The following is a 17,092-nucleotide window of genomic DNA, read 5'->3' as shown; positions in this document are numbered from 1 at the left end:
CCTTTCCTCACTCAGAGGTAGAGGCGCCCTCCAGTGGCCCGTGCTTTGCTCAACTACAGGCACCCAGAGTTTGGGTTACGATCTTAGCATTGCGCATGTGTAATTTTCTCGTCTCCAGGAGCGTCGCTCCAGGAGGAAGCTGCTGCGCATGCGGTTGGGAATAAATGGGCGGGGAATTTCCCCGGAAGTCTCCCTTTATGGAGGATTGGGGTTGGGCGCTCCGCAGTCCTCCCAGGGCCGCTCTGACCGACCGCTCTGCAACTTCTCGCCTCCTCTCCGCCGTGCCTCCCACTGCGGCTCCTCGGCTCCCGGCCCCTCGCCCTCCCACAGCGGGTCTTCCAGCGGCCGCTCTGGCCCAAGCGTCCCCTCGTCTCTCTGATCTGGCCCATCCGGCTTGGGAGGGAGGCGCGGGTGGTTGAGCGAAGGGACTGCGTCTATGGGGTCCAGGCCCGAGCCTCTGAAGACGGGCCCCGCCCCCGGCTGGAGGAGTCTCCCCTGGACCATCGGATCCTGGCGTGTCCCAGCCCGCAGCCTCTATGGAGGCTTCTGCCGGGCCGTAGAGCCTTTCGCCCCCTGGGGACTCACCCGTCTATAAGGTCCGTTTGGCCTGCAGCAGCCCGAGTCCGTAATGCTGGACACTGTTTATGGGGTCGGCCCCCTATGGGGGCCCGTGTCTATAGGGGACCCCTAAGGTCCTTAGGGGTCGTCCCCGTCCATAATGACTCCATATACAGGGCCTTCCATCGCTCTATAGGGCCCAGCCCTCGGCTTCCAGAGCCTGTCAGCAGTGGCCATTCCCTTCGCCGGGACTGCGTCTCCGGGACCTCCTCGGTCTACAAGGCCATGTTATGCCTATAGAGGTCGCATTTGCAGGGCCTCACGCCGGGTAGAGGGTCCTCTCCAGGTTTTTACTGCCCGTCCCCGCTCTAAGGGTCAGTACAGGAGGCGGCGATGGCCCTGGGCAAGGCTCTGGCCACGGCACTGGCTTTGGCCTTGGCCGTGCTGGGGTCGCTGTCCCCTGGGGCCCAGGCGGGGGACTGCAAGGGGCAGCGGCAGGTGTTGCGGGAGGCGCCAGGCTTCGTGACGGATGGTGCTGGCAACTACAGCGTCAATGGCAACTGCGAGTGGCTCATCGAGGGTGAGTGGGGCCGCGTGGGTCACTCACTAATTCGCTGCTAGTTCATTCATGTGTGCATTCATCCACTCACCACATTCGCAGAGCTCGGTTTTGGTCCAGGCCTTTTGCTCTAAAATGCCTGACAGCCAGGGTTGCAGCCAGCCTGGGCCCTGCCCTGGAAGGCCTCCCAGTCTGGTGGGGGAGATGCACCTACACCCAGGTTTACAATTACAAGACAGGAGCATCAGTGTCGGGTCTTGTGAGTAACTGTTAAGAACTCAGGGTCTGGATCCAATCATCTGGCTTTGAATTTGGTTCTACTACCACTCCTTTTTTTTTTTTTTTTTTTTTTTTTTTGAGGTGGGGGTCTCACTCTGTCATCCAGGCTGGAGTGCAATAGTGCCAACACAGTTTACTTACTGCAGCCTCTACCTCCTGGGCTCAAGTGATCCTCCCACAACAGCCTCCCAAGTAACTCGAGTGTGTAGAGACAGTCTCACCGTGTTGCCCAGACTAGTCCCGAACTCCTGGGCTCAAATGATTCTTGCACCTCAGTCTCCTAAAGTGTTGGGATTGTAGGTGTGAGCCACTGTGCCTGGCTTCTTATTAGTTTTGTGACTTTGAGCACATGACTTTCTTTCTCTGAGGTTCAGTTTCCTTCCCCCCACAAATGGGATAACAAGAGTACTCACCTCATAGAGTTGTTGCAATAAAATGAAAATGGGTATTTAACGTGCCTGATGTGTGGCATATAGTAACTGTTCTATAAATGGCATTAGGATTATTGTTGTTATTTGTAAAGTACTTCAATAAAAGCATTTTTCTTCTGTCATTCATGTGCCATACATTATGTTTCCCATTGGACATAGCCCAGACTGAGACAGCTCCAGCAATCCCCGGTGACTTAGGTCTTGAAGTCTAGTCAGGGAGACAAACACACTAATAGTGAGAGCCAAGAGTGGTCTGTGATGGAGGAACCCCACAGGCCTGGGAAAGCCCAGAGAAAGTGCCTGATTTGGGGCTAGGGAGAACAGAGAGGCTTCCTGGAGGAGGAAATGTCTAAGCTGAGACCTAAAGGACCAATGGGAATCTGTCAAGAGTGGGAGAAAAGGCCCCAGCCCTACCCTTCTGGACTCCCAGTCAGTGGAAGAGACAAACCCACTTCAAGGCTGTTTGTTTTCCTTTTCCATCCAATAAACTCCTATGCATGCCTCAGAACCCTGCCTGCCTCAGTGGCTCTTTCTCTGTGAAGACATGTGACTTAACCTAGGGTATAGCTGAGATCAGAGGCATCTATAGGAGGGAGCAGAACGGCGTTCCAGGCAAGAATAGCTGTGCGAAGGTGGGGAAGCAGGAGAGTGATGCTTCTGAAGAACTAGAAATCCAGTGTGTTAAAACATAGAATACTGGCAGAGCATGGTGGCTCATGCCTGTAATCCCAGCCCTTTGGGAGGCCGAGGCCAGCAGACCACCTGAAGTCAGGAGTTTCAGACCAGCCTGGTCAGCATGGTGAAACCCCGTCTCTACTAAAAATACAAAAATTAGCTGGGTGTGATGGCGCATGCCCATAGTCCCAGCTTCTCAGGAGGCTGAGGAACAAGAATAGCTTGAACCTGGAGGTTGCAGTGAGCCGATGTTGCTCTGCAAAGCTCCAGTCTGGGCGGCAGAGGGAGACTCCATCTTAAAAGCAAAAACCTGGAATACAAGACAACAAATGAGCCAGAGGCTGCAGAGTGGGAGGAGCCAGCAGGTGAAGGGTTTTGTGATTTTGAGCTGTATCCTGAGGGCAAACAGGTGGAAGAGAAGTTGAAAGGCAGTACCTGCAGAAGCCCAGGAAGGCCTCACAGAGTAGTGGATGTAGAAACTGGCCTCCAGACAGGGGAGGTCTGGGGCAAAGGCAGGAGGTGTGACAGGGCCTGAATCATGCAGGGCCTCCCTTGGGAGGCTGTGAAGCTTTGTCTTTGGGGGCTCTGGGGAGCTATGGAAGGGTTTTGAGCAGGGAGGTGACATGATCTGATTTATGGTTTTTTTTTTTTTTTTTTTTTGAGACGGAGTCCCGCTCTGTCGCCCAGGCTGGAGTGCAGTGGCGCAATCTCGGCTCACTGCAAGCTCCGCCTCCCGGGTTTACGCCATTCTCCTGCCTCAGCCTCCCGAGTAGCTGGGACTACAGGCGCCCGCCATCTCGCCCGGCTAGTTTTTTTGTATTTTTTAGTAGAGACGGGGTTTCACCGTGTAGACCAGGATGGTCTCGATCTCCTGACCTCGTGATCCACCCGTCTCAGCCTCCCAAAGTGCTGGGATTACAGGCTTGAGCCACCGCGCCCGGCCTGATTTATGTTTTAGAAGATCTCTCTGGCTGCTGTGTGGGCTATGGATGAAGGCATGTTTCTTGGTGTTAGCATGTTTACCTGTCCCCAGTTTGGGGGCCATTCCTGTCAAGCTAGTGGGATGAGAACAGAATAGGAAGTGTGTTTGTATGTGTGTATGTGGCAAAGAGGTCTGTGTGCTGGATATAAATCACTCTCTGGCCTTAAAGAGTCCCAGACTGGCTAGGCCGGGTGCGGTGGCTCACACCTGTAATTGCAGCACTTTGGGAGACCAAGGGGGGCGGATCACCTGACATCAGTTGTTAGAGACCAGCCTGGCCAACATGAAGAAACCCCCCCTCTACTAAAACTGCAAAAATTAGCCCAGCATGGTGGCGCACATCTGTGATTCCAGCTACTCAGGAGGCTGAGGCAGGAAAATCGCTTGAACCCGGGAGGTGGAGGTTGCAGTGAGCTGAGATTGCGCCACTGCACTCCAGCCTGGGTGACAGAGCGAGATGCCACCTAAAAAAAAAAAGTCTCAGACTGGTTGGGAATAGTCGGGCTGGACACAGATATTTAGTCCCCAGTGTGTTCACTGAGACAGTGCTCAGGGCTGAGAAGGGAAGTGGAGGGGTTGGGTGGATTTACCTAGGGAGGAAAGAGGACTGTGCTGGAGGTCACAGAGGAGGAGCCACTGAAACAGGGTTCTGAAGCATGTGTAGGAGTTTATTGAGTGGGAAAAGGGAGCAAACATCCTCTATGAAGACATGAGGGTGGCTGGAGTATCTCAGGATCCCTGTCTAGGTTTGTCTGGTCTGATGGCACTTTTGACTGGGAGGTAATGAGAGCCAGAAGCAGGGGAAGAGGGGCCTTGAATGTCACACTGTGCAGCCTGGCCTTCCCCTTGGGGTCAATGGGGAGCCACAGGATGTTTTGAGCAGGAGTAGGGCATTGCCCTCAGGCTGGGTGGGGGGCAGACTGGAGACTTGGTGAGCTGATCTGGCAAGAGAGGATGAGTTCCTAACTAGGGCAGGGGCTTAGAGGGGTGGAGAGGTGTAGAGAGTGCAATAGATGTTTGTGGAGTTTCACTGATGAGGCTTGGGGACCAACTGGGTAGATGTTGGGGTGAGGGAGGAGTCTGGGAGACCTCCAGACCCCCCTTGATGATCTTCTGTTCTTACCAATGCCTGTCACTTCTTACCTATGAGAACCAACATCTTCCTCCATCTATTATAAAATAACCGGCCAGGTGCAGTGGCACACGCCTGTAATCCTAGCACTTTGGGAATCTGAGATGGAAGGATTATTTGAGCCCAGGAGTTAGAGACTAGCCTGGACAACATGGTAAGACACTGTTTCTACAAAAAAATTGCAAAAGATTAGCTGGGCGTGGTTGGTGGTGGCATGTGCCTATAGTCCCAGCTACTGGCAAGGCTGAGGTGGGCAGATCCCTTGAGCCTAGGAGGCTGAGGTCACAGTGAGCAGAGATTGTACTGCTATACTCCAGCCTGGGCAGCAGAGAGAGACCCTGTCTCAGGAAAAAAAAAAAAAAGATAAACAACCAACCCACTAACTTTTGTATTATGTTCACACTTTACCTAGTCCTAGACTTTTCTTTTTTTTTTTTCCCGAGACATAATCTTGTTCTGTTGCCCAGGCTGGAGTGCAGTGGCTTGATCTCAGCTCACTGCAGCTTCTGCTTCCCAGGTTCAAGTGATTCTCGTACCTCGGTTTCCTGAGTAGATGGGATTACAGACATGTACCACCACGCCTGGCTAATTTTTGTATTTTTAGTAGAGATGGGGTTTCTTTATGTCAGCCAGGCTGGTCTCAAACTCCTGGCCTCGAATGATCTGCCCTGGGATTACAGACGTGAGCCACCACGCCCAGCCCAGTCCTAGTCCTTATAACATCCTCATGAATAAGAGGCATCCTGCTTTTGAGCAGGAGGGGTTTGGGATCAGATTTCTGTCTGGAATGGTATGGGGGTTGGGTAGAAACAGACTTTCAATTTAGGGAAGAACTTGGGGAGGCAGATGGTGAACTGGCCTCCATCAGGCACTTAACAAAGATGTACTTGTGATTCCAGGAACAGAGCTTTATAGTGTGGTTGAAGCTGGTAAGATTCTGGGAGGTCTGGTTGTGTGGCCCTGCTGAATGGTTCTTCTACGTTCCCCAGAGCATGGGTGGGGTCTGTGTCTGATGTTCTTGGGGTCTCTGGTCAGAGGCTGAGGGAGAGCTTCCAGCTTTAGTATTCTTTCTTTTGTGTATTTGTTCATTCCGTCATCCAGCATTTCCTGAGCCTTTGCCAAGCCCAGGTCTGGGCAATGCTGCAGAGGGAATTAGGCCCACATCCAGGCCCTGCTCTATGGGCCTTGTAGGCTGCAGGGAGACAGACCTGGACGTAGATGTTCCTGGCCCAGAGGAATGAAGGTTATAATGGAATGTGAGAACCCTGGAGAGGGGCACCTAACCCAGCTAGGGGGCATCAGGAAGAGGGCTGGTGGTGGGAAGAGTTAATATGTTGCAGACAGAGGGAGAAGCTTGTACAAAGGCCCAGATCCCATTAGAACAGTAAGCAGTGGAGTGATTTGAGACAAAGCAAGGGTTTGAACAGCAGGTTAGGGAACTGGACTTTCTTCTAGGGTGCTAGGGAGCCATGCAGGGCTTTGGGGCAGGGGAGGGATGGGGCCAGATGTTGAGTTGGGAAGATCACAGACTCATGTCAGGGCAAGAAGGAGGCTGGGTGAATGGTTCTGGTGAGACAGGATGAGGCTGGGCAGTCAGGGCACACCGTGGCTCTAAGCTGGCAGGCTGGAGTCATCATCTCGTTGAATGTTCACTCCAGCCTTTGTGGGTGGGGGGAATTATCCCCATTTTACAGTCATGGAAACTGAGGCTCAGAGAGCCCATGGAACTGGCCCAGGATCACCCAGCCATTGGCAGTGGTGGCTGAGTGTCTCCAGAATCTAGATAGACACACTGAGGGTCATGGGGGAAAGGACTGGCCCAGGGTCCTCCAGCTGGTTATGGGCAGAGCCAGAGCCAGAGCGAGAGCCTAGGCCTCCTAATTTCCCTCACCCAGAGGACTCCCCTGAGCTGCCTGTTCAGAAGCCTTCTCATGTGGGATGTGGAATGAGAGGGGCTTCCAGAAACAGGACTGGCAGAGAATAAGACAGTGATAGTGTTAGAGGTAGTGGCACTCACCACGACGATATGTGGGCCTCGTTGTCAGCATTTCTTTTTTTTTTTTTTTTGGAGCAGAGTTGCACTCTTGTCGCTCAGGCAGGAGTGCAATGGTATGATCTCAGCTCACTGTAACCTCTGTCTCCCAGGTTCAAGAATTCTCCTGCCTCAGCCTCCCAGGTAGCTGGGATTACAAGCATGTGCCACCACATCCAGCTAATTTTTTGTATTTTTAGTAGAGACGGGGTTTCACCATGTTGGCCAGGCTGGTCTCGAACTCCTGACCTCAAGTGATCCACCCTCCTTGGCCTCTCAAAGTGCTGGGATTACAGGCATGAGCCACCCACCCCACTCTGTTGTCACCATTTCATATGCATTATTGCTCCTCATGAGGTTGCAGTCAGATGTCAGCTGGGGCTGCAGTCAGCTGAATGTTCACCTTGGCTGGACATCCAGGAAGGTCCCTCCCAGGGCTGGCAGTTGATGGTGGCTATCAGCTGGAAGCTCAGTTGGGACTGTCAGCTGGAATGCCTGTGTGTGGTCTTTTTTGTGGCTTTTCTTTTCCTTTCTTTTTTTTTTTTTTTTTGAGATGAAGTCTCGCTCTTGTCCCCCAGGCTACAGTGCAATGGCACAATCTTGGCTCACTGCAACCTCCACCTCCTGGGTTCAAGCAGTTCTCCTGCCTCAGCCTTCTGAGTAGCTGGGATTACAGGCGCCTGCCACCACGCCCAGCTAATTTTTGTATTTTTAGTAGAGATGGGGTTTTGCCATGTTGGCTAGGCTGGTCTCAAACTGCTGACCTCGTGATCCGCCTGCCTCAGCCTCCCAAAGTATTGGGATTACAGGTGTGAGCCACCGCGGCTGGCCAGCTTTGGTTTTTCATGCATGACAGCTGTGTTCTAAGAAGGAGCGTTCTACGAGGCCCAGGTGAAAGGTACAAGTCCTCTTATGATCTAGCCTTGGAAGTTTCAGAATTTCTGCTGTTTTTTAATTGGTCAAGCAAGTCACTAAGGCTTTTCCCAGATACAAGGGGCAGGGAATTACCTTTCAGTGGCAGGAGTGGCCTGTAAGTTTGAATCCACTACAGTACCACTATATCCTACTTTACAGATGAGGAGACTAATCCAGAGAGGGTGGGTTACTTGGCCGAGATCACACAGCTAGTAGCTATTCGGTGACAGAGCCAAGACATAAGCTCAGGCAGTCTGGTTTCAGAGTTTGTGCTTGTAGCCATCACAATAAACAGAGGTGAGACTCTGGATGGGGACTCTCACCAGAGTGAGAGGTTAGGTTAGGCCACTCCAAGGTTAGGCCTCTGTTCAGGGGGAAGAAACTGGATTCTTCTCTTGAAGCTCTGTTCAGCGAGGGCCAGGGGACTGTCACAGAGGTGCTTTTCTCACTGGGATTATGACCTTGACCCTCCAGCCTGGACACGTCTGAAGCTCAGGCATGGACAGGAAGAGAGAGGCATCAGGAATACTGTGACTTCTGCTCTGTGTGGCCACTGGGATGGGGTTTTCTCTCTGCACTTTATTTTCCCATCTGAATGGTGGAGTGTGCATTCTGATCTCAGGTGACCTTTCTAGAGGTCTGGAATATTGTGATTCTTTCTCTGGGCTCCTGTCCCTCTGGCTGTCACAGCCCTTGACTGCCCTAGGTTATGAGACTGGGAGCCCCTCCAAGGTGGGGTCCAGGTCTGACTCATCCTTGAGCCCCCAGCATCACCTGGAGCAGGGTTTGGCGTACCATAGTGGCTACAGGGAGGTGTAGGGAGAAGATCCGCTTTAGAGCTTAGTCCCTCTGTGCTCACCTCCCAGCCCCAAGCCCCCAGCACCGGATCCTGCTGGACTTCCTTTTCCTGGACACAGAGTGCACGTATGACTACCTGTTTGTGTATGACGGTGACTCCCCGCAAGGGCCGCTGCTTGCCAGTCTGAGTGGGAGCACCCGGCCTCCGCCCATCGAAGCTTCCTCAGGCAAGGTTAGTGGGGATGGGGCTGTGGGTAGATACACCGACGGAAATGGAAGAAGAAAGGAGGGACAGAGAGTCAGTAAGAGGGCGTCTGAGAGCAGAGCACAGGGACAAGGGAAGGTGGAGAGAGGCAAAGGAAGGAGGTGAGGCTCTGGGTCCCCCAGGATGGAAGGGGACAGGAGTGGGCTACCCTCCCAGGCCAGTCCCCAGGCTCTGCCCACCTTACCCAGCCCACTTTGTGCCTGCAGATGCTGCTACACCTCTTCAGTGATGCCAACTACAATCTACTGGGCTTTAACGCCTCATTCCGCTTCTCCCTGTGCCCGGGTGGCTGCCGGAGCCACGGGCAGTGCCAGCCGCCGGGTGTGTGTGCTTGTGAGCCGGGCTGGGGGGGTCCTGACTGTGGCCTACAGGAGTGCTCAGCCTACTGTGGCAGCCATGGCACCTGCGCCTCGGTGAGCTGGTCCCCAGCCCTGTTTCCCCTGGGGCCCTGATCTGTGAGCACACTCTCCACGCCTATCTCAGGTCTGACCTTGCTCCTGCATGAAACTACCCCCACCACCCCACCCTGCTCCATGATACCCACTTCCCTCTCCTTCCAGAGCTTGCCCCCAACCTGTTACTCCAACCCCACCCCACCTTCACCTGCAGGCCCTCCCCTGCTGAGCATACCCCACTCTCACCTGTGAACACCACCCTCCTTCCTCCAGCTAGGCCCAACTCCGTCCTCCCATCCAGTCACTCTGTGTGGCCTTGGACCCCCTGCCATGACTTCCAGCCTCGCACTGCTGACCTTACGCTGAAGTTGTGCACACCCAGCTTTCAATGTGGATTGTGCTTTGAGCCCTCCCCACCTTGACCTCCCCAGATCTGAGCTCTTTCACTTCAGGCTGAATGTCAACCATGCTGTCTGTCTTCTCCAGCCTGCCTTCTTTCTGTCTTTTCTCCTTTTTCTCTGTGTCTTTTCCTTTTTCTCTTGGTCTTTTTTCCATCTGTCTGCTTCCTTCTGGTTGTGTCTCTTTGTCTCTTGTTTCAGTCTGACAATTTGCCTTTCCCCTCTTCCTGTCTCTCTGTCTGCCTTTCTTTCTCTCTCTTTCCGTTTCCATCCTCTCCCTTCTTGTCTATCTCTTTCTCTCTCCCTTCGTGCCTGTCTCATTCTGCCTCGTTTTCTCTTTGTGTCTCCTTTGTCTCTGTCCTTGTCTCTCTCTCTCTCTCTCTTATCTCTGTCATTATGTCTTCTTCCCCACAGCCCCTGGGACCATGCCGCTGTGAGCCTGGCTTCTTGGGACGTGCCTGTGACCTGCACCTGTGGGAGAACCAGGGGGCTGGCTGGTGGCACAACGTGAGTGCTGGGGACCCTGCCTTCTCTGCACGTATTGGAGCAGCTGGTGCCTTCCTGTCCCCACCGGGGCTGCTGGCAGTTTTTGGAGGTGAGCAGATGGGATGAGTATCTGGGGTCTGGAGGCCGGGCAGCCTGTGGCCAGGGCATGAGACTGTCCACCCCTCCACAGGCCAGGACCTCAACAATGCCCTGGGTGACCTCGTCCTATACAACTTCTCCGCCAACACCTGGGAGTCGTGGGACCTGAGTCCTGCCCCGGTATGACCCCTCCTCTGCCCTGGAGGAGCCTATACACTCAATCAGACCCAGCTGGGGACCCCCAGACTGATCCCCTGTCACCCAGTGCTCCCCCAGTTCCCACAGCTTGATGTAGGAACCTACTTCTCCCTGTTTCTGCCTTTTCTCTCTGATTTTCTTTTTTCTTCTTTTTCTTCCTTTATCTGCCTTTGTGTATCTTATTTTTCCACGTCTCCTGTTGCTCGATCTGTCTCTTTTTTCATCTGTCTGACTTTTGGGCTTCTGTGTTCTCCGTTTCTGTGTCTCCATTTCTCTGGGTCTGTTTCTGTCTGCCATTTGTCCCTCTAACTCTGTCTTCTTGCCTCTTCCCTCTCTTATTGTGTTTCTCTGTTTCTATGGATCTGTCTCTTCTTTTCTCTTTCTGCTGGTCTCTACCTTTCTCTTTGTCTCTGTCTTTATCTCGCCTTCTCTCTATGTTTCTCTGGCTCTGCATCTCTCTGTCTGAGCCTGGCTCTGGCTCCCTTGCTGTGTCTTTACCTCTGTTTCTTGTCTCTTCCTCACAGGCTGCCCGTCACTCCCATGTGGCTGTGGCCTGGGCCGGCTCCCTGGTGCTGATGGGTGGTGAGCTGGCAGACGGCTCGCTCATCAACGACGTGTGGGCCTTCAGTCCACTGGGCAGGGGCCACTGGGAGCTCCTGGCACCACCTGCCTCCAGCTCCTCGGGGCCCCCAGGCCTGGCAGGTCATGCAGCTGCCCTGGTGGATGATGTCTGGCTATATGTGTCTGGAGGCCGCACCCAGCATGACCTCTTCTCCTCTGGCCTCTTCCGTTTCCGCCTTGACAGCACCAGCGGGGGCTATTGGGAGCAGGTGATTCCAGCAGGTGGACGGCCCCCTGCTGCCACCGGCCACTCCATGGTATTCCATGCCCCGTCCCGTGCCCTGCTGGTCCATGGTGGACACCGGCCCTCCACTGCCCGGTAAGTGACCTGTCCCATAACCCATGCCCACAGGCCAGGCCCAGGTGAACACCATAGGCCTTTAGTCTTTAGAGGTCTTTGCCCACTATTGGACTCCTGTGGTCTTTCAGTCATTCCTTCCTTTGTGTATTTACTTATTCCTTCATTCACTTATTCACTCACTCACCCACTCATGCATTCTCTGATGTTTTATTCAATCTCTTGGTGAATTGCCTCCCACACACTCCCACCCATGTATCCATTCAACAGAGCCCTGCTTGGTGTCCACCCCTTGCTAGCTTATGCAGGTAACCCAGCGATGACTCAGGGTCCTGCCCACAGGGAACTTCTAGTTTGGAGGGGACATAGAGGCAGTCATGATCAGTCTCATCCCTGGGTGATCACATGGCTCCTAAGAGCCTGAAGGAGGGAGAGAGACGCTTCCTGCCCTAAGCTCGTGCCCTGCTTCTCCTTTGATAGGTTCTCTGTGCGAGTGAACTCCACTGAGCTTTTCCATGTGGATCGGCGTGTGTGGACGACGCTGAAGGGGCGGGATGGGCTTCAGGGCCCAAGGGAGAGAGCCTTCCACACAGCCAGTGTTCTGGGCAACTACATGGTGGTCTATGGTGAGGAGGCTCCCCAATCCTGCCTGCCTGCCGAGGGCCTGAGCCAACCCTGAGCTGAGGCTCCCTGCATGGGAGTCCCCACCTCCACCAGGCTTGCCAGCTATGCCCCTTTTCTTCTTTCTCAGGGGGCAATGTGCACACCCATTACCAGGAGGAAAAGTGCTACGAAGATGGCATCTTCTTCTACCACCTTGGCTGCCATCAGTGGGTGTCAGGAGCTGAGCTTGCCCCACCAGGAACCCCTGAGGGTGAGTGGTCCCTGTTCTTCCCTAGGGGCTCCCGAGGGTCCCACCTCCCTCCACAGTGATCCTGGACTCAAGCTACCTCAGTCCGTAAGGGTGAGCCTGACATCCAGGTCAGTTGGTGCCAGCCTCAGGAAGCAAGCCTGGGATGGAGATGGGACCAGGGCATCATCACTACGGAGATGGAGGCCCTTATGGCAATATCCAATGTGGGTTCCAATCCAGGTTTTGCCAGTTTCCAGCTGCCCCAGGGAAATGCCTAAGAGACAGCAACTTTTCCTTCTTTTTCATTTTCTTTTCTTTTTTCTTTTTGAGATGGAGTCTTGCTCCATCGCCCAGGCTAGAGTGCAGTAGCGTGATCTCAGCTCACTGCGACCTCCACCTCCTGGGTTCAAGCGATTCTCCTGTCTCAGCCTCCTGGGTAGCTGGGATTATAGGCATGCATCTCCATGCCTGACTAATTTTTTTGTATTTTTAGTAGAGACATTGTTTCATCATATTGGCCAGGCTGGTCTCAAACTCCAGACCTCAAGTGATCCGCCTACCTTAGCCTCCCAAAGTACTGAGATTACATGTGTGAGCCACCATGCTTGGCTTTTTTAACTTTCTTTTTTTTTGAGACGGAGTCTCGCTCTGTCGCCCAGGCTGGAGTGCAGTGGCCGGATCTCAGCTCACTGCAAGCTCCGCCTCCCGGGTTCCCGCCATTCTCCTGCCTCAGCCTCCCGAGTAGCTGGGACTACAGGCGCCCGCCACCTCGCCCGGCTAGTTTTTTGTATTTTTTAGTAGAGACGGGGTTTCACCGTGTTAGCCAGGATGGTCTCGATCTCCTGACCTCGTGATCCGCCCGTCTCGGCCTCCCAAAGTGCTGGGATTACAGGCTTGAGCCACCGCGCCCGGCCGGCTTTTTTAACTTTCAATTTAGGTTCAGCAGTACATGTGCAGGTTTTTTATATAGGTAAATTGTGTGTCGTGGGGATTTGGTGTACTGATTATTTCATCACCCAGGTATTAAGCATAGTACCCAACAGGTAGTTTTTTCTTGTGTTTGTTTGTTTGTTTGTTTTGAGAAGGAGTCTTCCTCTGTTACCCAGGCTGGAGTGCAGTGGCGCAATCTTGGCTCACTGCAACCTCCACCTCCTGGGTTCGAGTGATCCTCCCACCTCAGCCTCCTAAGTAGCTGGGAGTATAGGGGCACACCACACCCGGCTAATTTTTTTTTGTATTTTTAGTAGAGACGAGGTTTCACCATGTTGGCCAGGCTGATCTTGAACTCCTGACCTCAGGTGATCCCCCAGCCTCAGCCTCCCAGAGTGCTGGGATTACAGGCATGAGCCACAGTGCCCAGCCCCAGTAGGTAGTTTTTTGATCCTCTCCCGCCTCCAACCCTCAGGTAGACCCCTCAAGAGTATTATTCCTTTCTTTGTGTCCATGTGCACTCGATGTTTGGCTCCCACTTGTGAGAACATGTAGTGTTTGGTTTTCTGTTCCTGTATTAGTCTGCTTAGGATATGGGTCTCCAGCTCCATCCATGCTGATGGAAAGAACATGATCTCATTATTTCTTATAGCCACGTAGTATTCCACAATGTATATGTACCACATTTTCTTTTTTTTTCTCTTTCTATATATTTTTTTGAGATGGAGTTTCACTCTTGTTACCCAGGCTGGAGTGCAATGGGGTGATCTCAGCTCACTGCAACCTCCACCTCCCAGGTTCAAGCGATTCTTCTACCTCAGCCTCCCGAGTAGATAGAATTACAGGCGCCCACCACCACACCTGGCTAATTTTTGTATTTTTATTGGAGACGGGGTTTCACCATGTTGGCCAGGCTGGTGTCGAACTCCTGACCTCAGATGATCCACCAGCCTTGGCCTCCCAAATTGCTGAGATTACAGGCGTGAGCCAATGCGCCCGGCCTCCATTTTCTTTATCCAGTCTATCACCGGTGGGCATTTAGGTTGATTCCATGTCTTTGCTATTGTAAACAGTGCTGCTATGAACATACACATGCACGTGTCTTTATGTTAGAACAATTTGTATTCCTTGGGGTATATACCCAGTAATGGGATTGGTGGGTCAAATGGTAATTCTGTTTTAAGTTATTTGAGAAATCTTCAAACTGCTTTCCACAATGCCTTAACTAATTTACATTCCCATCAGTAGTATGTAAGCATTCCCTTTTCTCTGCAACTTCACTCGCATGTGTTATTTTTTTAATTAATTAATTTATTTTGAGACGGAGTCTGGCTCTGTCGCCCAGGCTGGAGTGCTGTGGCGCGATCTCGGCTCACTGCAAGTTCTACCTCCCGGGTTCACACCATTCTCCTGCCTCAGCCTCCCGAGTAGCTGGGACTACAGGCGCCTGCCACCACGCCCAGCTAATTTTGTTTTTGTATTTTTAGTAGAGATGGGGTTTCACTGTGTTAGCCAGGATGGTCTCAATCTCCTGACTTCGTGATCCGCCTGCCTCGGCCTCCCAAAGTGCTGGGATTACAGGTGTGAGCCACTGTGCCCAGCCGCATGTGTTATTTTTTGACTTTTTGATAATAGCTATTCTGACTGGTGTGAGATGGTATCTCACTGTGGTTTTGATTTGCATTTCTCTCATTATTAGTGATATTGAGCATTTTTTTCATATGCTTATTGGCCATGTGTATGTCTTCTTTTGAAAAATGTCTGTTCATGTCCTTTGTCTACTTTTTAATTGGGTTGTTTTTTACTTGTTAGTTTATTTAAGTTCCTTATAGGTTCTGAATATTAGACTTTTGTTGGATGCATAGTTTCCAAATATTTTCTCACGTTGTTTTTTTACTCTGTTGATAGTTGTTTGTTTACTCTGTTGGTAGTTCTTTAGCAGCAACTTTTTCAAGATCACAGTAGATAAGTGACAGAGCCAGCATGGCTATCCCCAAACAACCATCTGTATAAAACTGTCACTTAAGGCTAGGCGCGGTGGCTCATGCCTGTAATCCCGGCACTTTGGGACACCATGGCGGGCAGATCATGAGGTCAGGAGATCGAGACCATCCTGGTTAACATGGTGAAACCCCGTCTCTACTAAAAATACAAAAAAATTAGCCCGTCATGGTGGCGGGCATCTTTAGTCCCAGCTACTCGGGAGGCTGAGGCAGGAGAATGGCGTGAACCCGGGAGCCTGGGCGACAGAGTCAGACTCCATCTCAAAAAAAAAAAAAAAAAAAATTTTGGCTGGGCGCAGTAGCTCATTCCTGCAGTGCCAAGGTGGGCAGATCATGAGGTCAGGAGTTCGAGACCAGCCTGGTCAATATGGTGAAACCCCGTCTCTATTAAAAATACAAAAATTAGCTGGCGTGGTGGCGGATGCCAGTGGTCACAGCTACTCAGGAGGCTGAGGCAGGAGAATCACTTGAACCAGGGAGGCGGAGGTTGCAGTGAGCCGAGATCACACCTTTGCACTCCAGCCTGGGTGCTGTGCAGAGGGAGACTCCATCTCCCAAAAAAAAAAAAAAAAATTTTTTTTGTAGCCATGAGACCTGACTATGTTGCCTAGGCTGGTTTTAAGCTCCTAGGCTCAAATCATCCTTCCATCTCAGCCTCCCAAATAGCTGTGACCATAGGCACACACCACCACACCTGGCTAATTAAAAAAAAAAAACAAAAACAACTTTTTTTTTTTTTTTTTTTTTAGAGATAGGGTCTTGCTGTGTTGTCCAGGCTAGTGTTGAACTCCTGGCCTCAAGCGAGCCTCATGAGACCCAGCCTCCCAAAGTGCTGGGATTACAGACGTGAACTACTACGCTCAGCCATATTCTCTTTCTTATAGCAGTGAGGGTCCTGTCTCAGGGCCAGAGGGGTCACCAGGGAGGAGATATGGAGAAATGTTTCACTTTTATTAGATCAGACGCTGCTTTGAAATCGGATGAAAGCCACATGCCCTCTCTTCAGAAGATGCTTATACCCACAGGTTGGACATATCACTTCGGGGACATGTGGGCTTCCCAGAGTCCCATCTGTTCACTCCTCCTCCCTGAAAAGGAGAGAGAGGAGAGGGCAGGCGTAAGGAAGGAACCTTACCACTTAAGGGATGCGGAGGAGGAAAGGCCCTAGAGGAACCCTGTGTGACCATCAGTAATAAAGTCCAGACCCGGTGTCTGAGGCCCTCATTCTAGGTCTCGTCTGCCTATCCCTTGGTCCTTTTCACTGGGCAGGAGTCAGGAGTGTGATGTTTCTGGAGGCCTCTTCCTGCTTCGCAGTTTGTGATTCCCTGGGCCAAGTCCCACACGTTTACAGTGCATGCAGGTCGGTAAGAGGGTAGGGAAGTCACCATTCACTGACCACTTACCTGTCAGTCAGGATTCTTGGCTGTAACTGACAGAAACCCAACCCAGCTGGCTTAAGCGAAAAGGAGAATTTCCTGGCTGACTTGAGTGAAAACTATAGGGGCTGTCTTCAGGCTGGGCTGGATCTAGGTGCTCACAAAATGGCATCGGCCATTTCTCACTCCATTTTTCAGCTGGGTTCACTTCAGTCTCTTGCCTTGTGTAGATGGTCACAGGCAGCTCATGGATTACCTTCTACTGCTGTAAAATGCCCAGAGAGAAGAGAGTGTCTTTGCCCCAAGAATTGAGAATCAGGCCCTGTACTCCTCCCCGAGCCAGTCACTGAGACTGATGGGCCTGGGCTAAGGCCTCACTTCTGCCAGAACCAGGGACAACTCCACCTAAGTCTCATGGACTGGGAGAGGGAAAGGTTGGTTTTCCAGAGGAAAATCAGGCGCTATCATCAGAAGAGAGGCTGGTGCTAGACAGACAAAAACAGGAGACTGAGGCAGCCTGCTGGGGGCTCAGCAGATTCTTCCGTCCTCCCAGCTCCTTGAGGACGAGATGATGGTTCTTTTTTATAGAGGAGGAAACCAAGACTCAGAGTTCAGTCTCCTGTCCAGGGTCACACAGCTAGTCAGTAGTTGATCCACAATTTGAACCCAAGTAAGTGGTAGACCCGGGATTTGAACCCAAGTCTTTCTGACCCTAAAGATCAGAAAGATGATTTGGGTAGGGGTGAGGGAGCTCAGCTTGTTCAGGGCCAGGTGGGCTGGGAGAGTGTCCTTGGGTAGGTGAGGTTGAA

General features: G+C 52.2%; 1 protein-coding gene across 4 annotated transcripts in view; it reads left to right on the top strand.

Annotated features, from left to right (window-relative positions):
- Positions 1-229: 229 nt before the first annotated feature.
- The window catches only part of MEGF8 (multiple EGF like domains 8), a 52,075-nt gene continuing 35,212 nt past the window's right edge, over positions 230-17,092 (top strand). For 2 of the 4 annotated variants that reach the window (XM_030912922.1, XM_030912924.1), the window contains exons 1-8: positions 230-1,138; positions 8,430-8,593; positions 8,833-9,039; positions 9,834-10,014; positions 10,096-10,184; positions 10,727-11,142; positions 11,602-11,747; positions 11,873-11,995. In XM_030912922.1, the coding sequence (XP_030768782.1) occupies positions 952-1,138; positions 8,430-8,593; positions 8,833-9,039; positions 9,834-10,014; positions 10,096-10,184; positions 10,727-11,142; positions 11,602-11,747; positions 11,873-11,995 (1,513 nt within the window). In that variant the 5' untranslated portion in view covers positions 230-951. Of the gene's footprint in view, positions 1,139-8,429; positions 8,594-8,832; positions 9,040-9,833; positions 10,015-10,095; positions 10,185-10,726; positions 11,143-11,601; positions 11,748-11,872; positions 11,996-17,092 lie in introns of those variants that run through there. The other 2 variants (XM_010358797.2, XM_030912923.1) reach the window with 2 other exon arrangements.

Source organism: Rhinopithecus roxellana, chromosome 12 (assembly GCF_007565055.1).
Source record: "Rhinopithecus roxellana isolate Shanxi Qingling chromosome 12, ASM756505v1, whole genome shotgun sequence".
NCBI classification, from domain to species: Eukaryota; Metazoa; Chordata; class Mammalia; order Primates; family Cercopithecidae; genus Rhinopithecus; species Rhinopithecus roxellana.
Note: the sequence above shows the minus strand (reverse complement) of the source record. Positions and strands in the feature narration are given on the sequence as shown.